This window comes from Saimiri boliviensis, chromosome 4 (genome assembly GCF_048565385.1).
Source record: "Saimiri boliviensis isolate mSaiBol1 chromosome 4, mSaiBol1.pri, whole genome shotgun sequence".
Lineage (NCBI taxonomy): Eukaryota > Metazoa > Chordata > Mammalia > Primates > Cebidae > Saimiri > Saimiri boliviensis.
The window spans coordinates 33,354,164-33,376,865 of NC_133452.1; the positions used below are offsets into that span (position 1 = coordinate 33,354,164).

Genomic DNA, 22,702 nt, shown 5'->3' on the forward strand with positions numbered 1-22,702 from the left:
TTGAAATTTTCCTCAAAATGAGGTATAAAACTCAAAGACTATGTAGTTTGAAGGCTAAAAGTTAAGAAATCGATGTACCGTATTGCATATCTCAAGGTACATATCTGATTCTTCTGCCTGTGACCATCATGCATTGTTGGTAGGTGTATAAATTGGTATGACCTCTGCAGAGGACGGTATGACAGTATCTGTGAAAATTTTAAATCTGTATTCCCGTTGATTCAACTGTTCTCCATGGACATGCTCACACATCTACATGGAGATTTACGACAGCACATTGGTATTGCTCAGGGTCTGAATTCTTTATCACTCAATAGGTAACTGGTTATGGAAAATTAGGTATAGTATATAGACAATAAAATACATGGCCATTAAAAAGACTGTTAGATTCATACTTCATGTGTTGATACGGGAAAGTCTCTAAGATATATTTTAAGTTAAAAAAGCAAGATTCAGGCTGGGTGTGGTAGATCATGCTTGTAATCCCAGAACTTTGGGAGGCTGAGGCAGGTAGATCCCTTGAGTTCAGGAGTTCAAGACCAACCTGGGCAATATGGCAAAACCCCATCTCTACTAAATACAAAACATTAGCTGGGCATAGTGGTGCACGCCTGTAGTTCCAGCTACCCAGGAAGCTGAGATGGGAGGATCACCTGAGCCTGGGAGGTCAAGGCTGCAGTGAGCCATGATTGTGTCACTACGCTCCAGCCTGGGCAACAGAGACCCTGTCTCAAAAAAAAAAAAAAAAAAAGTAAGATGCAGAGAAGTAAGTGTACTATGGTACAAGGTGAATAGTGTACATTTGTCAAAAAGTTGGAAGTGGAATATAACAGGATCTTAGATTAGAGGAAGACAGCTGTTTTACCGTTTATTATTTTGTGTTTACGCTTTGGCAAAAGTTATCACTGTCAAAACTTATCCACCTTTTTAAGTGAATTAAGATGTTTAATGTCATTAAAAGCCTTCCAGTTAGGTATTCCCCCGTAGAAAATCCAAAAGGTATTATCTGCATGAGTGTGCTTGAGCAAAGTCAGTGCATCTTAAAGTATTAGACTTATGTTCTCCTTCTGTTAACTTTTAAGGTGTGTTCTCACAGTGGCCTTATTTTTTCCAGCACTCAGTAAATACTTATTGTGTATACTATATGCTTTTTATTGAAGTAAATTTTTAACTTGAGCCTGAGAATTTCTTTAGAGCAATGAGCTTTGAAAATTGGTAGGAACCTTGAAGACCAGTGTCCTCATTTTAAGCCAAAGAAAGCTAAAATCCAAATGGATGTGTCTGAGATCTCAGCGCCAGTTAGTGGCCTAACTGCTAGGAGAACCCATCTCAGTTCATTCCACACAGCATCCTAAATGATGCCAGGAGGAGAAAAATCACCTTGAATTTGTCCTTGTCCTTTTATTTCACTAAAATAAAGTCAGTTTTGATCACTTTGAGTAAGTAGATTTAGTCCTCTAATGACTAACTTTGGAAAGATTTAATGGTATCAGAAATCAATTCTTTAATATTAAACATTTAGAGGAAAGTAAAATATTCTAAATTTATGGGGGTTTTTTTTTTTTTTTTTTTTTTTTTTTTTACTTATTTTTTTGAGATGGAGAATCACTCTTACCAAGGCTGGAGTGCAGTGGCATAATCTCGGCTTGCTGCAACCTCTGCCCTCCCAGGTTCAAGAGATTCTCACACCTCAGCCTCCCGAGTAGCTGGAACTACAGGCACACGACACCACACCCTTTGGATTCTTTTCTCTAAAAAATAATTCTTATATTTTTAGCAGAGACGGGGTTTCACTATGTTGGTCAAACTAGTCTCACACTCCTGATCTCAAATGATCTGCCCACCTCAGCCTCCCAAAGTGCTGGGATTACAGGCATGAGCCACTGTACCTGGCCTGTGTTTTCTTTTAAAAAGTAACATTTTAATTTACATATCGTGTAGTTTTTACACTCTAAATATTGTTTGAACACTTTCCTACAGTATTAATAACTCATTGATATTTTTAGTTATTACCACTGAAGGAAGAAGTGTTTTGAAATAGCTTTGGGGGAGCATATCTTTTCCTAAAATGAGGAAGGAACCTGTATTATATAAGGAAGAAAAAAATGCATCCTATTGTTGAATGATATTTTTGGATTGTATTTTTCATCCAGCTTTTGATACGGTGAAGTCTCACCTAACTAGGTTCTGAGCTCCTCAGACACGAGGCCTGCTCGTTTGGTCTTTCCCATCCCTGAGCTGACTCAGTGTGATAAACCTGTAAGGCACTTCAGACATCTTTTTCAACTAATTATCTTCTCTCAAATCCTTTTAATACTCACAGAGAACCAATGCCATGTTGGAAAAAGTGTAGTCATAGACTGGAGGATATCACATTATTTTATAATAAAAAAGAGAGACAGACGGTACTATTGATTTTTCAGGATTGAGACTAGAACGTGTGGTTTATGCCTTATTCTGCATACAAACTAGAGGGCTGCTTGCATTCTCAGAGAGACGCGAATTCAGTACATCTTCAACATCACTGTTAACATATTAAATTAGGCTAAAAATTAACAGTAATGCATTTTTCTTGGAAATTTGAGGGAAGCAAAGGCCATGCTTGGTTAATACAAAACCAAAGAACCCATATTTGTTCATTGTAGACCACTTAATACAGCCCTAACTATTCAAGTTTGCAACCTGCCTGTATTTGATTTCCCTTTTTTTTCCCCCTCCCTCCAAAGCTGCAAGAGAAATCGTGTGGTTAGAAAGAGAAGAGCGAGCCAGGCAGCACTATGAGAAGCACCTGGAAGAGCGGAAGAAGAGGTTGGAGGAGCAGAGGCAGAAGGAGGAGCGGAGGAGGGCTGCTGTGGAGGAGAAGCGGAGGCAGAGACTTGAGGAGGACAAAGTGAGCCGCCCCCGGGAAGAATCTGAGAGGCTTCTCTAGTTCAGACATGCAGCAAACTTTCTGTGAAACTTTGCAATCAGGTGCAGGGTGCAAAGCAAAATGGCTTCAGAGTGATCAGCTTTACAGATGGCCACGGTTTCTAGGGAAGTCAGGGTATGAGAGTCAGGTAACGGCTGGGCTGATGATGATTATTGCCGTGGAAACTTTAAAAGCCCATTTTCTCTGGTCCAAACCTATAACTTATGATGTGCAACTCATTTGTACTGAGTATTAAGACCACTCCAAGTAATCAAGTTTCTGTAGTCTTGACCCTCTGCAAACATTTGCACATAGATTATCTCATTTAACTCTTAATCCTTTAGCATGCATTACATGTCAGCTTGTACAAAAATAGAAATTTAGACTCAGAGTGGGTAAGTTACACAAGGTCGTACAACTCAGTAAGTCATGGGGTCAGGGTTACCCACGTTCTCAGATTCTGAACTGTTTTTTTAAATATGGTGCCATATGTGTTAAACATCAGTTGAAGCTACGACCTGCACTACCATGCTTATGTGTGTTCATGAAAGCATCACACCCTAGTAGTAAGGGTCATTATTTGAATGCCTGTTATTCACCAAGGGCTTTATGAACTGGGACCTAGTGCCTTTAGTGACCCCCCCAGATTGACGCTAGTTTTACCTCAAGGTATAGAAGTTCAGCTATAGATCAAAAATAGTAGGGTGGAAATTGAAGTAGTATTCCTTACTCCATTCTGCCTTAAACTGAAGAAGCTTCAGACAACCAGCTGGAATCTAATCCTCAGCTCTTCTTTTCCATTTAAGGAACGCCATGAAGCTGTCGTGCGGCGTACAATGGAAAGGAGCCAGAGGCCAAAACAGAAGCATAACCGGTGGTCGTGGGGAGGCTCCCTCCATGGGAGCCCTAGCATCCACAGTGCAGGTAAACAGTGACCACTTTCCAAATTAGTCTTTCTATTTTCCTGAAAGTGCATTTCCTTCTTTTTTCTGAATCTATGTTTGCAAAACAAAAATCCTGCTGAAATAATTAAACAACAATTAAATGATGCTTTCACTATTTGAGGATAAGAGGGTGATAGAGATAAGTAAGGGGCTCTCCCTTAACATAAGCTGATGTTCTCATGTTACAAAATTCCTTAAAGGGAGAAATCTATGCAGTGTTTATAAATAAACATGCTAGTTTCAACACAGCCATTAGTCCTCCATTTGCATTAGGGTTTCAGGATTATGGAATAAGTTAACTAGTTTTATCTTTTTCTCTGGAAGGATTATGGTTATATGGACTGACCAGAATCAATACTATGAGCTTATGTATTCTGACCCTAAAGTATATGCAGCACTAATGCTCTGTAAGAAAATGCATAGGTTTATTACGCTAGAAATAGTAAATGGCTAAGCTGTTTTCCTTTTTTTTTTTTTTTTGAACGGACATAAAATCATATTGAAATTTGGATTTACTGAAAGGCTTTATTTTTGTACTGTAAATTCAATACACCTTGAATTTTACATAGTTTGTCAGTTTTGTTTTGTTTTTTCATTTGTGTGAATCTGATAACCTTTTGTTTGTTTTTTTTTATTTACTTTGAAAAATCATTGTTTTACATTCTGTCCCCAGGTGGTTTTGTTGAATCATCATTCTCCTCTCTCGATTTAGCAGGCCTGGACCACCACTTCATAACTTTCGGTGGTACTAGAAAAGCTGGTACAGACATCCCGGCAATTGCTGATTGCCTGACCTGTAGCTAGCACCTCAGACCTAGGGCCAATGCATCAGTAGCTGAACCATCACCACCTTAGTCATGACGCATGCTTAATACCCTAGCACATAGACTTAGATCTGGGATTGGCACAGTGTTTCTTAAGTGTGATAATATGACTCAGGTGACTTAAAGGTGTTGAAATAAAGTAATTACAAGTAGAACATTTGCTTTCTCTTTCAATGACCATTTTGGTTTTCTATTTAAATTTTTTATTTTTATTTTTTCAATATCAGAATTAAAACTTTTTTTTTCCTTCCTATGCAACAAGAATTTCAGTCAACAGGATTAAACCTTTAAAAAAATTTTTTTAGCTTAAAAACTACCTGGGATCAAAGTACATGCAGTTTAGCTTTTCTCCCCCTCAATCATTACTGCTGTTGCCACTTTTAGTTTTAAGTTAAATAACTGTGGACCTCCCTTTGTTTGCTTATTCTATCCTCTTTCATTATTAAAACATTCTGTAGATCTTTTATAACTCCTTTATTTAAAAAAAAAAAAAAAATCTAGGACCAGGTGCAGTATATCACATCTGTAATCCTAGTGCCTTGGGAGGCTGAGGCAGGAGGATTCCTTGAAGCCAGAAGTTCAAGAACAGCCTGGCCAATATAGTGAGACCCCATCTCTACAAAAAATTATTTTAAAAAGTTAGCCCGGCATGGTGGCATATGCCTGTAATCCCATCTACTTAGGAGGCTGAGGCAGGAGGATCACTTGAGTTCAGGAATTTGAGGATACAGTGAGCTAAGAGTGTGCCATTGCACACCAGCATAGGCGACAGAGTGAGACCCTGACTCAAAAAAGTAATTTAAAAAATAAGAAAAATTTTGAAGTCTAAAAAATATCACCACAACTTATTTTCTTATGACAGTGAACCAAATATGAAAGAAGTACTGTTTTATTCGTTCTTCATGACTCATCAGTAGTTAGTGGGACACATATAAAATCTGTTAGACAGATCATTTACGTATGAGATTTTGTTGATGGGATAGTTTTGTATATTCCTTTCATACGGGAAAGCTGGCAGGGTACATGTTTTTAGAATCATATTTTTGTTTTATCTGGCTTCCTGTTTGACATGTATGTGGCAGCTATATACTGTTAGATCATCAGACATTTTTGAGGAGGTATGAAGCTACTTAGCTTAATTTTTTGCATCCACTTGGGTAAAATTCATTTTAATACATATTAAAATTCATTTAATACATTGTGAATTCGAATAGATTGTTCCTATACTAGAACAGAGAAGTTAGCCTGAAAATAACTGGGATTTGCCAAAGTTTTCAAAAACCAGAAAATGATCCACTATGCTCTTGAAAGCAGCAACCCGGTCTTACTCATTTGGAATACCCTTTACTTCACAACAACATCCAATGTATGTGGGTACTCAATCACAGCTTGCTGACCAGCACACACATCCCAGAAACTGTCTACATTAAAATTCCTGTCTTGGTCAGCTGCTGGCTATCAGCTAGCACTGGTTTGTAAAACTTGAAACATTCAACACTTATTATTATGTGAATTTGTTTTGTTCAGTGAGAAAAAGAAATGAATAAAAACTGTCTTATATATTAAGTACTATAATAAATTCATGGAGTGCCTTCATAATTTTAACAATTTATGACAGATTTAGATGCTTTTCTACTCAATGGTACTTTTTAGGACGAGAGGATCCACTGTAGCTCATTTGTCCTATTTACTCTGAAGCAGAACTAAATGTTTTTGATAGCCTGTTGAGAATCTGCGCAAGGATAGGCCTGCATGTGGACACAATTTTCCCCCAACTAAAGCTTAACATATAAAGCAATATCAGAAAATTTACCGCTATAAAATCACCTGGAAGTGACTTTCGTATTCCTCTTCCTACCCTATACCTCGCATGTCATCATTAGATGTTCCTTTAGATGTTTGACTCTAAATCTTTTATTTATGTTTGGATTGCCCTCAGAGTCCATCAGCTAGGTGTAAATGTGAGGCACAGAAATGGTGTGCTTTTTTTTAAATAATAAAATTGTTTCAACCATTAAAATGAATCCCAGGTGAAGATAGAAATGTCTAATGTTAATCAAAGACTTGCTTATTGCCAATGCTTTATAAATCATAGTCAAAAATGCATGGGGAAAAGTTTGCAGCAATTTTTTTTTACTGCCAAGGTTAGATTAACGAGTACTGAGTTTTGGAAACATCTACTGCAAGAAATATTTTTGTTTTCATTTTAGAAGCAGCTAACGAAAATAAAATACAGTAAAACTCCTTTCACTGTGGCTTCTATAGCTCAGAACATCTACCTGCCTCCTGGATAAATATAGTAATAAGATTTTTTAGACTTTCACTATATGCAGTGTTATTTGAGGAACACAATTTATCCTAATGAGCATGATTATAAACTGGGTCCACCATTTCAACAGCACTATTTCAACTGCTAATTTTTGCCTTTTCTATGGTCATTTCCCTTCTGATTTGAATTTAAGAATTCTAAAATTATGCCAGGCACAGTGGCTCATGTCTGTAATCCCAACACTTTGAGAGGTCAAGGTGGGAGGATCACTTGAGGCCAGGAATTTCAGACCAGCCTGGGCAACGTAACGAGACCCCCATCTCTACCAAAACAAACAAACAAACAAATTTTTTAAATTAGCTGAGCATAGTGATGCCTGCCTAAAGTCTTAACTACTTGGGAGGCTGAGGTAGGAGGATTTTGAGCCCAGGAAATCCAGGTTGCAGTGAGCTATTATCATGCCACTGCACTCCAGCCTGGCCAACAGAGCAAGATCCTTTCTCAAAAAAAAAAAAAGGAATTTTAAAATTACTCGACTACAGGATGAACAATACTATTGTTTATGAGTGTGTTTTTGCTAATTCTACGTTTGTAGGCCACAGTAACTCATAGGCACAGAGGTGTGGTTCTTAGTAGAATTTAATAAAGAAAAGTTTTTAAAAAAATCCTTTCTACACTTAGAATGTTTTTTTCTTTTTTTAAAAAAACAACAACAACCACCCTTCTTCTATGATGAACTTTAATGCCCTGGGTAAAATGAGTCTGTAAGCAAAGTTATCAGCAGTTACATAGAACCTGGTGTTCTTTTTATCCCAGTGGTAGCTTTCCGTGCTACCAGCATATTGCCACTCCCTTGTTCCTCCTTTTGGAGATTTCAGAGGCATTCGCTTTTATGGTCCTCTTTTGCTTCATAGGGTGCCTCCACTATCTTGGAAACCCTTCGCTGGCCTACCTTTGGTCTTCATCGACTTACATCCTTGAATTTCCATGGTTCACAAGCTGGTGAAATGAGTATTTATTTTCTCCTTTAAGAGAAATGAATTTTATTTCTAAGCCTTTAAGTTACCTTTAAAATGTCCTCTTAGAAAACTGTGTTACTATGACAGATCTAGAAATAGAGCAGAAAGCATCCCATCCTAGTTTTTCCTTCCATCGATGAACTAGGAAATTGCAATCCTGCATGTTGGCTGTCAATTAGCGTTATCTCCATTTGTTTTAGATCCAGACAGGCGGTCAGTTTCCACCATGAATCTTTCGAAACATGTTGATCCCGTCATTAGCAAGCGGCTCTCCTCCTCATCTGCAACTTTACTTAATTCTCCAGATAGAGGTACAGTCCAAAGGAAAACAAAAAAGTATCTGTTATTTACGTAATGCTTTTTTTTCTGGATGTTTACAGATAAAAAATAAGCATCTGAAGTTGCTTTCCCTACGTTTCTTAAATAGGAAGAAAAAAACTTCAGAGTAAAAAAGCAATAAACGGCTGAGCAGCATTTTCCTTGCGAGAAGAACATTTCTCATTTTAGAACTTGGCTGAGTGATTGCATTTAGCAGTGACGAAAGCGGTGCTTCTCTCAACTTTTTAGTAAATGAGTTTACAGCTCCAGAAATCACCCACTTATCCACCAAAATGCAAATAATCTTTGTTATGAACATTTCTTTTACCTCAATCATACTGTCTTTGACTTTTCATCTGTACTTCGGGACTTCCAGGCTCTGACTTTCTTAAAAACTTTTTAAATGATTCATGTTGGTAGATTTTATTTTGCCAATTTATTTCTCACTTAACCAAATTATTTCTTACTGCATTTCTTATGTGTGCTGTTGGTTTTTTGGTGTCCATTCATTAACTCTTGAGGAATCTGGCCTAACTTCAAGAATATCATCATCATTCCAGCCTCCTGAAACATTTGATATTCATAGTCCTCCAATTAACATCCTATTTGAATTTTGAGTTTTATTCATCCCATGGATTTACAGTACATTAATGTTGAGTTATTTATAAAGCGAAAGTTTTGTTTTACATATATCATAGAATGAACAAATCAAGCTTTTAAGATAAGCTGCTTGTTTTTTACATAACTAAGGTGATTTTTAAAAAAACAAAAGAATTGTTGTGCAGTATGAAGCCCATACTCCTTAAAAGTAAAAAATTGTGGTTGCTTTGAGTACTTTATTAAGAAACTGATTGGGAAAGTTTCAGTGTTTATAATCTTTAAAAAATGTAATGTGTGCATGTTCTGTATGTGTGTCTGTATATTTATCTATTTTGTATTGTATAAAAGTTATGGTGTCATTGTAATGTACAATATTTTATGAGTGTTGTGTTATTTTATAACTAATCTCTTGAAAGAGTAAATGTTTGAACAACTTTACATTCTTGCCTTTTAACCAAAACCATTTCTTTTTGGTTTTTTAACCTGATTTGCCTAAACCATCAATATTAGACTTGTAGTCAAATTAGGGACCTTTCGTAAATATTATGAATTAAAATTTCTTTCATAAATATCCTTTATTTTCAAATCTATTCCCTTAATATAAGACAAAATACAACATGTGAATGTTATTCTTACACTTGCCTATTCATCTTTTCTTTGCAATTGGTCATCTAGCACTTTAGTTTCATCCAGCACTTTAGTTTCAAACTTTTGTGAACCTGGATCTGAGATAAATTACAATTAATATTTTATAGTACTTTAAAATTTTATTATCTTCTACAATCCCACGGCTGAAATTAGGGTAGGGTGGGAGTGGGGAGCTGGACAACAAACTGGGCATATTCTGTCCATGCTGTGGAATGGCATATTGAATTGTCTGTATCAGTTAGAAAGATGTGTGCTACACTCTGCGCAATAGTTTTCAATTAGACGTCTTGAGGCAGTAGAATCTTGGAACCGAGAAAGATCCACTGGACAGATCACCGACTCTAGTTGGGGTGGTAGAATCCCTAAGAGGTGGTGAGCCTGTCTTAATATCCTACAGGCTAATCGTTGCAGAAGGGTGACTCCTTACCCATGTGACTGCCACACTCCATCCTCAATTCTCACCTTCATGGGCGTCCTTTCTTAGATTGACTCTGACTCTGTGCATTTTGTTTGTGTGTGTGTGTGTGTGTGTGTGTGTGTGTGTGTGTGTGTGACCTTCATGGGTGTCCTTTCTTAGATTGACTCTGACTCCGTGCACTGTGTGTGTGTGTGTGTGTGTGTGTGTGTGTGTGTGCGCGCGTATACAGTTAGAAGTGGTAAGGAATAGAGAATTAGGACATAGGACATCAGGGTTAAGGGAAGTTCAATACCCAGTGATTAGATAGGGCCAGAAAACTGCCCCTTGAATCGTGGTAGAGACCCAAATAAGCAGAAATAATAGGATAAGAAGGAGAACACTAGATTTGAGAGTTCTGCTTCTCTGCCTCCTTATGGAAGAACTGTCAACCAGTTCCTGGTCTAACAGGCCAGGTCAGCTTGGAAGAGGTTGCCATATATTGCCTAGGAAGGAATTGTTTTCTTTTTAACTTAGGCAAAACCCTCAGTAGAACAGTGAGAGGCTTAGGCCTTTTATTATAGTAAGAATTTTAAAACTCCTTCTGAATTTGAATTTCTCTAATTTAAAAATCTAAGGCCAGGCACAGTGGCTCACACTTGTAATCTCAGCACTTCAGGAGGCTGAGGCGTGTGAATCACTTGAGCCCAGAAGTTTGAGACCAGCCTGGGCACCCTGGCGAAACCCCATCTCTACAGAAATTACAAAAATTAGCCAAGCGTTATTGTGCTCCTGTAGTTCCATTTACTCAGGGGGCTGAGGCAGGAGGATCACCTAACCCTTGGGAAGTCAAGACTGTGGTGAGCTATGATTGCACCACTGCACTCCAGCCTGGGCAACAGAGTGAGACCCTGTCTCAAAAAGAAAATAATTAAAAATAAATAAAAGAAACTTAAGTAATTTCATTAGTTCTTTCCTGCTGTTTTTTAGAGTTCGTTATGCTTCATTATCTCATTAGAAAGCATTCTTATCCGATTGTTAAATTAGAGTAACTTATAAACAAATAAGTCAAGCCAGTATATACATCGTTATTAGATTGTTTGAGCTTTTTGAGTCCTAAGGCATAGGCCTTAAAACTGAGATTAAATTGAGGCTCTGATACCATCAGGGGTCATGTTCTGCTGGAATGTATCCAAACAGCTCTACTAGTTATTAGAAATAATGAAATTTTTTCGTATCACTTCTCCAAGATATGCTTCCCCAAGCCCTCCAAAGCCAATGGAAGCCAGCCATTAGCTTGGCGTCTGTGCCTTGTCAGTTTTTAAATATTTAAATTATTACATCTGAATATAGTGTTATATGGACTGATAAAATTACTTTGGTTAAAGGAAACCTCTGATTATGAAAGGTGTCTGTAACTGCTGCAACAGAACGTTGCCACTGGAAATTTTTACCTTAAAAGTATATATTGTTATCTTTAAGCTGTCTCTTTAACCAACTTTTTCTCAAGAAAGAACATGAGGAAGTTGGAAAAGAGTAAGAATGAAATTGCCTAGTCTTTGCTTAAAATCCATCAATAAACTTTTCTCCTGAGAATCTCCATCATAGGACTCAGAGGTGGACCTCAAGCTGAATTCTGCTCACAGGCTTATTCTGTTTTACCTGAGCAGTGTGTCTGTTCTTGTTTTAATTAGAATTAATTGCCAACCCTTAAAATGTAGACTACTTCATATAACATTTCGATTTTCTACTTCTAATGAAAAAATCAGGACCTGGCAACATGTGTCTAATTTCTTCATGGCACCTATTACCTGAAATGGAATAGTGATGTCACACTTATGGGAGGAAGTGGTAAGGCAGGTACCCATAAAGTTTGTTTAGCCCCAATATTTATTTATGTTAACCTGCATGGCCCCCGGAAGCCTTTGAGTTTGCCTCTCTTCATCTGAGTGGTCTATGACGGAAATTGTCAATATCTCAATTTTAAGTGCTTAAATAGGATCAATGCCATAGAGTTGTTCCATAAGAGTTAATATCTCTCCCTTCAGTTTCGTAATCTTAAAATCAGACCCCTCTAGGTGGAAAAAAAAAAAAAATACACCAACTCTCATTTATTAACCTTTACTAAAAAGTTATTTTACAAAGCTCTATTTCCATCTTGGTCAAGGGATAGTTATGAATGTGGTGGAAGTGGAGATGGATTTCTCCTAGCAGTATGTTTAGTTCACAGTATCAGGAGATATAAACAAATCTCTCTGGATTTGTTTTACATGCAGGTTAAAATGGGTTTTTAATCATTGGAAATAAAATTTTTTTGTCGATACCTTCAGACTCATGGAAATAAAGTAACTGAACTTGAGGGAGAAAGCAGACTTACTTTTTCAATGACGACCCATCTCTGCAGTTGTAAGCCACAGTCCTCGTACAGTTTCTCTAAGAAAAGGGTTTAACTTCCCTTCTCATCTCTTGAAAATAGTTCTGCTGAAGATTTTCAATTAATCCGAATCACCTTTTCCCCATTGACTTTACCCTGTAAATGTATTATAATTTTAGATTGCATTCTGTTCTGCTGTTACACACACTCACACAGCGGTACATAGCTTATGATAGTACTTACTTACCCTATGGTGCTTTCTACATTGTAACTAATGCAGTAGTTTTAATAACATGTCTATTTAATTAATGTCTTAATGTCAGACAATATTTAATTTAACTGTGAAGACTCTTCTTATACACTCTGACAAATGATTCATTAATTCTTAAATTCACCAGAGCCTGATCAAAATAGCTACCCTTTTAAAATAGTCACATGATTAAGATACTTACTGGAAGTTGATACTTCATTCCAAATAGAAGCAACTGTCTTTAAGACAGTGTTTAGCAGTATATGGCTTTTATTAACTAAAACTAATTTCCTAGAATTTAAATGCCATTCAGTTAAAATATATATGATAGTTATCTAGAACACTGCTCCAGAGGCAGGGGAGACTTGCACCTACTGTTTGTGGAGCAGAACAGAAGCAGCCTTGTCAGGTGTAGACAGTTTAAAAGACTTTTAATTCAGACACAGTGGCATGTACCTGTAAACCCAGCTATTTGAGAGGCTTGAGAAGAAGGCTTGCTTGAGCCCAGGAGTTCAAAATCAGCATGAGCAACATGGCAAGACCCCTGTCTTTAAAAAAGAGAGAGAGAGAGAGAGAGAATGTAATCACTTTACTTCAGTGATATTTGTAGAATTTTGCAAGCTTTACTGATATTTTTGGAAAATAGCTTCTATCTTTTCATAAGCCGTCACTGGAAGCTAACCGTATAAGCAAAGTACTTGATTTATAATTGGCATGCAGTTCCTAACTAGGGCCTTGCTAAGCTCCACTCTAATTTGGGACCATACATCATTGCATTATGTTAAATTTGTTTTCCAGATTTCTTAGGCACCCACTAGTAATCGCTAGGATTATATCTATGTTGGATTTTAGCTTTTCTGTTTAATTTTACCTTGCTTCAGCCATAGCCTTGTCCTCAGCCAAATTTTTTGTGTTGTTGCCAAAGAGAGACCTGAAAGAACCTGGCTTGCCAAATGAAAAGGTTAAAAGGATTCCCATACAGAACTTTGCATGAGTCTTCTTTCATTTTATTATATCTAATTCCCACACACATACTCCCATTGCCCAAGTAGCAATTCATGGAGATTTAGCATAATTTACTGGGGCCCCTTTCTGTCTTTTATTTGACTCCAGTCTTCCGTTAACCTGCCAATGCCTCTATTGGGGTTTATTATTCAAGGTACTTAGGAAGCCTTTTGACTAAGGAGTGTGCCATCAGTCTACTGACCATCCCAATGCCCATCAGTACCAGTCTGGAGTTACAGATACACACCAAAACAATACATGAAATGTTATTTTTGTTTTACTGCCGTTTGACTAGTAGAAGAGGGTGGTTAGCAAAATTTGCATCTGTAAAATTAATTTAGAACCTGCTACCAACATAACATCTTGAAGAAAAGAAACCTTATGGAATAACCGCTCCCTCTGCACAGGGGTCCTGTTGCCCTGACTCTTGGCCAGCCATCCTCCCTGCAGAGCCTGGTCCTGTGAAGGCCCGGCGTATGGAAGCGATAGGTATGATGTATTATGCCCTCTTGTCTCTGAAAAGAATGCTTCTAACATCTCGCTTATGTGGTGACATTTAGCTCGCCGCCTGCAGCTCAGCCCATGGGAGAGCAGCGTTGTTAACAGACTCCTGACGCCCACACATTCGTTCCTGGCCAGAAGTAAAAGCACAGCTGCCTTGTCTGGAGAAGCAGGTAAAACCGTCCAGGTAGAACTTTCCCTGTGAGGTCAAGTGCTGCCTTTGAAGCATATTCATCTAATCACATCTCACTTTTTCCTGAAGTGTGCTTCTCTCTTCCCCTGGTGGAAATGTCTGTCGGTGTTGGTTTCATACCCCTGGCATTGTTTCCTCTGGGCACCCGCCTCAGCATCTTATCTGGACACCAGATGCCAGGCAGGCTGAAAAAGCCCTCCCTGGGCTCCGATGGCTTCAGAGGCTTCTATCTGTTCATAACATTACCCGAAGAAAGTATTCCATCCCTGCCTTTCCTTCTGCCTCTGTCTCTAAGCAGATAATCCAAGGTAGAAATAATTTAACGTTTAATACTAATAGATGAACTTGGAAATAAAATCAAAGCACAAGTCTGTTATTTAAGCATAGAGTTTTATAATGTGGCTGTGGCATAGCTACTTATTCTCCCTGTGCCAGGCTTTTATATGTAATCTAGGAATCGTACCCTTCCAGAACTCTCAGAGTTGTGGAGTAGGCTAATTGTAATACCCTTATTTGTTACATACTTTGAAATTATATGAAACATACTAAGTACCAGTTATGATAATTAGTTATAACTCCTACTTTTTTGAAATGCAAAACATACCTGAATTAGCCAGTTAATTTCATGAGAAGTTAGTATAGAGCCTCCATCTAGTTGGTAAGAAAGGTACCTATTAGACTTTGGGTAACATCTCTCCTGGTGAGTTGATTTGGGTTTTCTCAAATATCTTTGGAGACAATTGGAAGATTTATGTAAACAGTCTACCAGCCCACATTTTTGGCACTTTAAAAGTGCTTTGCCCTTGCAAGCCTCTCCACGTTCATTAGCCTCCTTTTAAGTAATAATCGTTAGTGGATTTATAGTGTCTTTAATCTACAGTGCCCAATGAGCGAATGAATCTGTCCTAAATCTCATAGTACCCCTGGGAGACAATCGCGAAGGCAAGCGTTGGCATTCCCGCCACCTTCTTATGGAAACCAAGTGCAGTGACAATAAGTGACTTACAACAAAACCACTTAGAAAATTGGTATGCAGGATCAGAGATGTGTTTACCCCTCCATCCTCAATGTCCTGAGTGATGCTTTATGAGCAGTTATACAGTCAACTAGCTGGACCACAACGTTCTGTGTTCTCTGTAAAGTCACTCTCCTGTCAGAGCTGTCATATTTGCATCTGAGGTTTTTCTAGAGGAAAAGGTACAGCTTATTTCGATAGTTTTTTCTATGCCTATGAATTTCACACTTTCCACAAGTCATGAGTTTTTCTTTATATCTAGCTAATTGAAGAAGCTTTAAAACTGCTTTTCAGTCCTATTTTCTAGCATCTAGCTGGTTTATGGCTGTCATCCTGAACCTCCCCTTGCGTGCTATGTTGTGCTAAAGGACTGCCTCTCAGCTGGGAAATTGTCTTTGCTATTTTTGTCATCACTGACTGTTGTCACTTATTTCACTCTCCCTCTAGTCTTTTCCAACACAGTTTCCTCATTTTCCACCCATTCGACTTTCCCTCTTCTTTGTTGTTATGCTCAACAAAGCTGCCTTTTTTATCTGCAAACTGGCTCCTTACTCTGACACTTTTCCATTCTCCTTTTCACAAGTTGACATGTTTCTGTAATTTATTTTAGTGTCAAAGAGTGCATAGCCTTTACTTGAGCTGCCTGTTTTGTCAATACATTGCCTACTTCATTGTCACCTATTTCATTGATACAGCTCATGTTTAATGAACCAGAACTCCTGGGGTTTTTTAATTTTCACTTGGAATTATATATGCAAACATCTCTTCCAGTTACCTTGTCAAAACCACATTTTCCATCATTTTTATTTGTCATCTACTGTCCTTGATTATTCTTTCATGTTTTTCCATTTTAGTGTTGTCCCTTGACCTCATCATATTCCTAATTGTCATGGGCGAGAAGGTAACCTATAGTATGTCCTGTGCTGGGTTACATTAGCAGATTAAACAGCCACTTTGAGCCCTAGGATGTACAGTGATTGCACACTCTCCGCACAAACAGCAGAGCCATTGAGAACTGGCACTCTTGGTCTCACACCTTTCATTTGTAGCCATTGCTTCCGGTTGACTTTTCTATACTTTTTCCCCCCAGGAGATTCAAAATACATGTGATTATTAGAGCTCAGGATTAAATAATGTATATTCAATGCTTGGACTAGTGCCTGCACATAGTAGGCTCTCAGTAAATGCTAGTATCTTATTATGCAGTTTTTCTTTTTGCTGTGCTACACTTCAACCATTTGAACTGCATTATCTTTTCTTTGCACCCATTATTTCATATAGAAAATCTTGAATGAGTTAAATTAATGTATACTTATGACTAAGAGTAGGATGAAATACATATATTGTGGAAGACTTTCTCAAAGACATTTTCCTGAGACAGTGTTCATGTTTAATTAACTACTTGGGATATGAAGTGCACTCTGAGAACAAATAACTATATATTGTCTTACTATTTCTTCAAAGGGCAAGATTATTCAAATAATTGACTTGAAGATTTCAGGTTTTTCAGTACTTGCTGTTGAGTACAGCGATGAATTCCATGAAATCTAATACCCTTACAAGTAGTTTATGTTTATTTTAGCCAAAAGATGTTCTTTGGACTAAATTTGAGGATGTTTTTCTATGGACTATACTAGATAGGTTTAAGGATATTTTCAACCCATTTTTAGTATCACCTCAACATTAAGATAAAGAATAAACCGGAAGGCCTGGTGATATTGGCTTATATCCATGATCGCCTCAGGCAATGCTCCATAGATACTTAATGAAATTGTTATTTTTCCCTCGAAGTAAAAGAAATCATATTTCTGTGCTTCATTCATTTTTCAGCATCAGACCCATGGCCTCCAAGCAGAGCTGTTTTCTAGGGTTTCTTGATCCTTGAGCAAGGTGAATGGCCTCTGGCTGTGTCCTGGGCAGTGCGTGACTCCCCCACCTTTCCCCATTATTAATCTCCATAAGTGCCTTGTGCCAGGATGTGATTCCTTAAATGCATTTGATTGGCTTGGAAGAATTTTGCATTAGTGAACTCTTTCTTGTCTGGAAAATGCAAATGCCTTGTTGTGGCACTTGAGAAAAGGTTTCAAAGAGTTCTTCCTGTGATCACAGGCAAAATGACAAGAGGTTCCCTTCCTTCGCAATACAAACCCTTCCTTCTCCATTAAGGCTGGAAGTAAAGCTTTATGTCTGTTTCCAAGTAAGACACACATATATTCTTTTAAGGAAAACTGAAGAAATTGAAAAAGTGTTTTAATTTGTCCTGAAGAAACAAAATTCTGTTTTCAAATGTTGGGGAAAAAGAGTGCAGTTTCCAATCTATTCACTGTCGAGGTTGCAGTGAGCCGAGATCATGCCACTGCACCCCAGTCTGGGCAACAAATGAGATCCTATCTCAAAACAAGACAAAACCATCCAGTGATAGCCAGAAGATACTGTCAGGCATTTAATGAAAGAGAGTGCATTAATAAAGATGCAATCTGATTGAATTTCTGCTATAAATTAAACCAAAATGCAAATATTTTTTTCAACCTTATAATCCTGAAATTAAAATCACCCCAAATTTGTCTTGTCAACTTTTGAGTTTTTAATTTATTAATCCTCTTACATTCAGCTGGCATAATGGTTTATTTAAAGGATTACTACAAAGGCTACTGTTGAAAAGTCCTTTTATAACTATGTCCAAATGCATAGTATTCTCTACAGTTGTGTTTGTCTTAGTTTTGCTGGGAATTAAAATTTCTGAATGAGATCTGAAAATAGACCTTAGAACCTGAACATTCACACTTCTGATACCTATGCAGTGTTATATGAATTTCTTTAAACCCACTGTTGTTCACAATAACTTGATGAATGACAGTGTTTCTTTGAAGGTAAATGGTCAGAACCTATGTGGTTTTTCAGAAAATATTTCCATCTTGAGTAAAACTCTAAAGGTTCTTCATGGTTCAACCTTACATTTAGCAGATCTAACATATTTATGTTCTTTTCAACATTTTAAATAGTTACAGCTAATCTCCCCATATGTTCTACTGCTGCTTCTTATGAACTGTGAAATGCCTTGGGCTTTTGGGAAAACCCAGAAGCATGCATTTGGTTTGCCTGTAAATAAATAAGATGTATACAGAATATTTTCCTGGAAAAGTATTACTTATCCTTATGACAAGTCTTAACACCTGGTAAGACTTGTTCATTTAACATTTTTTGTTTGGTTGCTTTTTTCCCCTGCTGGCTGTTGAACTTGAATCCTGAAACAGTTGTAGTGTATCTTGCTTGCCTGCTTGCACACTTCCTCTCTTTCCACCTTTTGTTCCATCTTAAAGCTAATTTAGGAAAAGTCTGGTAAACTAGTCTTTATATAAAAATTATCTTTTATCACTAATGTAGTGTTTTTTCCAGAACCATCAGTTAATAGGAATATAAAACCATTGCTTTCCATAATTACTGGATAACATCTACATCTTTCATTAGTATTTAAAAAGCCAAAGCTAACAGTATATTCCAGATTTTTTACGTGGACATGCCTTCCTTTTGGACTCATCATAAATTCATAGGACTGTAAGGACAGTTGAGTATGATGGTTCTGGGCACCTTTAGGTAATAACATCTTCTTCCTACTTTTCTCTCTATCTCTGCTTTGCTCCTTTTCCTGAACCTGCTTTTGGCTTTCTTCAACTGCTCCTCTGGCACTCTTGTGTGTAAAACCAATCACCTGCACCCTAGTTATCCCCATTTGTCCTCGTTCAGCATCTTGCAGCCCCATCATCATGCCCTACAAAGCTGCACACTCTAGAAATTCGATGGATCGACCAAAACTCTTTGTAACACCACCTGAGGGCTCTTCTCGCAGGAGGACCATTCATGGCACAGCGGTGAGTAGCTGTTGGGAGCAGCTGGGCAAATCTGGGAGCCAGTGCTGTTCCTGTGCAGACTGGACATGACCCCGAGTTGCGGTGTGGGCGTATGACGGGGAGACCGCGACATCCACCATCCCATCTCTGCCATTGATCATGAATCTGGCTGGCTGGGCAGTAGTGTCCCCTCACTTCCTCTTCACTTGGCGATTTTGCTCTCCCTAAACATTTGAATTTGAAGATGAAAGCTGTTCTTTGTTCAAACGTATATGAGTGGACGCCCTACCCTGCTGAAGCGTCCATATACATAAGTGCAGCGCCGGAATGCTTTCATTTTTGAAAGCAGGAAAACCAGATGGCCTTTGGAGGGGAAGTGGGCTTGGACCACTGCCTTGGCATTTTATTCCAACCATATCCAGAAGCTGGCTGAACTCTAAATGTGGTTCACTCAAAAGCAAGATAAAGAATTTTTATCCTGCTTGGCTAATCCCTGTCAAGGCCCAGCTCTTAAAATATAGTCAAAAAGGTATTTTGAAAACATTAGTCATTTGCTAAACCACCAGTTCCTGAAAGGCTGTTAGGCTATGCTATAAACTCAGAATTTGTAAGTGAAAAATATAATATGTACTTGTTATTGCTGGCTGATGTAATGTTAATTTTCACCATGCCATAAATGCAATGAGGTAATTTTTGTGTCTCTAGGAATCCTTCTTCTTTGTTTTAAATCCTGTGTTTATCAGTTGAAAGATAGAACCCCTGTTCTGTGGTCTTCAGACATTGTACTTTGGTCTTAAAGGACTCACCAGTCAACTAGAAGATCTCATTGCCTCTCTCCAGGATAACAGTATGACCCTTTTAATGAAAGGCTGGAACAATTTCTTGAAATCGTTAACTTCCCAGAGCAATTCAGATTTATATACCTGATGGACACTTAAAAGGATTTGGCTTAAAGGATAATTCAGGGTTGTGAGAGCTTCATGGCTTTGCCTACAGGCTGTTTTTCTTTCAAGCTCCTTCAGCCTTTCTGGAATCAGTGTTTGATTTGTGATTGAGTCAGGCTTCCAACCCTCTAAGCCACAGGTGAAACAATCTTTGATGTCTGGGAAGTTTTAATTTATTAGAGTGTTGGTGTTTCAGAGATCCTCCTTAGCGGTGGACAAAAAGCCATAGTTAAACAGAACAGTTTGGCTCCAAAGTTGGGTACTCACTGGACAGGGGAAAAGAGCATTTACCATGGAAAAAATATCTTGTTCTGGGTAAAACAAAAAGTAACACTCCTTGAGAGAAGGTTGAGGGTCACCTGTGGCTGACAGGTTAAATGAGAGGGATTTGTCATTACGTGATCCTGAGCCTTGTTTTGTTTTGTTTTTAATGCCTTCTTCTTTCTCTGTTTAATCACTTAACTGTCTTTTTACCTCTTTACAACCAAGTATTTAGGCAAAGACTGCCAGAAAATGACTCCAGGAGTCATTTATACCCTGGCGCTGCACTGTGGAATTCAATAGCGACTGGCCACAGTGAGCACCTGGAAAGTGGCTAGTGAGACTGACAAGCTGAATTTTAAGTTTTTAAAAAAACGTTTAATTGTGGTGGGGAAAAAAACCGCATAACATAATATTTAATATTTTAACCATTTTAAAGTTCAGCAGTGTTAAGTATATTCGTATTGAAATGCAACCAATGTCCAGAACTTTTGAAGTCCTTCAGAACTCAAACTGTATATCCATTAAACAACTTCCCATTTCTCCCTCCCCGCAGCCCCTGGCAGCCACTGTTATACTTTGTTTCTGTGCATTTAGCTACTTTAGAGACCACATAAAAGTGAAATCATGCAGTGTTTGAATTTTTGTCCCTAGCTTATTTCACTTAGCATAATGTCCTCAAGGTTCATCCTTGTTATAGCTTATGTCAGAATTTCCTTCCCTTTTAGGGCTGAATAATATTCCATTATATTTGTATACCACATTTTGTTTATCAGTTCATCCGTTAGTGAACATTTGGGTTGCTTACACCTCGTGGCTTTTGTGAATAATGCTGCTATGAACATGGGAATATAGATGTCTCTAGAGATACTTCTTTTCGTTTCACTTGATATACAGGGACTGCTGGATCATATAGTAATCCTATTTTCAATTTTTTGAGGAGTCTCCGTGCCATTTTCCATAGCAGCCGTACCATTTTACATTCCCACTAAGAGTGCACAAAGATTTCTGTATCTTCACATTCTCGTGTGATCTAGTTTTTTGATAAGAGCCATCTTAAGGAATGTGAGGTGATGTCTTGTAGTTTTGGTTTGCATTTCTTTAATGATCACTGATGGTGAACATATTTCGTATGCTTGTTGGCTTTTCATGTATCATCGTTAGAAAAATTTCTATTCAAGTTCTTTGCCTACTTTTTAATTGGGTTGTTTCATTATTGTTGAATTATGGAGTTATTTATATATTCTGGTAGTCATCCCCTATTAAATATATGACTTGCAAATACTTTCTTCTATTCCATAGGTTGCCTTTTTACTGTAGTGTTTTCTTTGATGCATAGAAGTGCTTCAGTTTGATATTGTCTCATTTGCCTATTTTTACTTTGTTGCCTATGCTTTTGGTGTCATGTCCAAGAAAGCAGTACCAAATGCAGCGTCATGAAGTTTTTTACTTATATTTTCTTCTAGAGGTTTTATAGTTTCAAGTCTTACATATAAGTCTTTAATCCATTTTGAGTTACCTTTTGTCTATGTTGTAAGGCAAGAATCCAACTTTTTCTTTTGCATTTGGATATCCAGTTTTCCCCCGCATCATTTGTTGAAGAGAATGTCCTTGTTTCACTGAATGGTGTTAGCATTTGACCATATACACAAAGGATTTGTTTCTGGTTTCTGTATTCTATTCCATGGGTCTTATTTTTATTTATTTATTTTTTTTTTTTGAGACAGAGTCTCTCTCTGTCACCCGGGCGGGAGTACAAGAGTGCAATCTTGGCTCACTACAACCTCTGCCTCCCAGACTCAAGCAATTCTTATGCCTCAGCCTTCTGAGTAGCTGAGACTACAGGCATGTGCCACCACACCCAACTGATTTTTGTATGTTTAGTAGAGAGAGGGTTTCGCCATGTTGGCCAGGCTGGTCTTGAACTCCTGACCTCAAGTGATCCACTGCCTCAGCCTCCCCGTGTGCTGGGATTACAGACATGAGTCATAATGCCCAGCCCTATATATCTGTCTTGATACATTACCACACAGTACTAATCACGGTAGCTTTGTACCGATTGAGTATCTCTAATTCAAAAACACAAAATACAAAATGCTCCAAAATGTGGAACTTTTGAGTACCAACGTGACACTTAAAGGAAATGCTCACTGGAGCATTTTCAGATTTCCAGTTTTACGGATTAGGGCTGCTAAAGCAGTAAATGTTAATGCAAGTATTCCAAAATCGGAAATCTGACACACTGCCATCCCGATCATTTTAGGTGAGGGATACTCAACCTGTAATATGTTGTGAAATCAGGAAATGTAAAACCTCCAACTTTGTTCTTTTTCAAGATTATTTTGGTTCTTCAGGGTCCTTTGAAATTTTTTGTCAATTCTGGGTTG

General features: G+C 37.9%; 1 protein-coding gene across 16 annotated transcripts in view; it reads left to right on the forward strand.

Moving 5' to 3' along the window:
• The window catches only part of MAP7 (microtubule associated protein 7), a 193,320-nt gene that overhangs the window by 146,185 nt on the left and 24,433 nt on the right, over positions 1-22,702 (forward strand). For 5 of the 16 annotated variants that reach the window (XM_039467428.2, XM_074397402.1, XM_074397407.1 and 2 more), the window contains 5 exons: positions 2,727-2,890; positions 3,715-3,832; positions 8,165-8,275; positions 14,114-14,227; positions 19,007-19,131. In XM_039467428.2, the coding sequence (XP_039323362.1) occupies positions 2,727-2,890; positions 3,715-3,832; positions 8,165-8,275; positions 14,114-14,227; positions 19,007-19,131 (632 nt within the window). Of the gene's footprint in view, positions 1-2,726; positions 2,891-3,714; positions 3,833-8,164; positions 8,276-14,113; positions 14,228-18,982; positions 19,132-22,702 lie in introns of all 16 variants that reach the window. The other 11 variants (XM_039467427.2, XM_074397400.1, XM_074397399.1 and 8 more) reach the window with 3 other exon arrangements.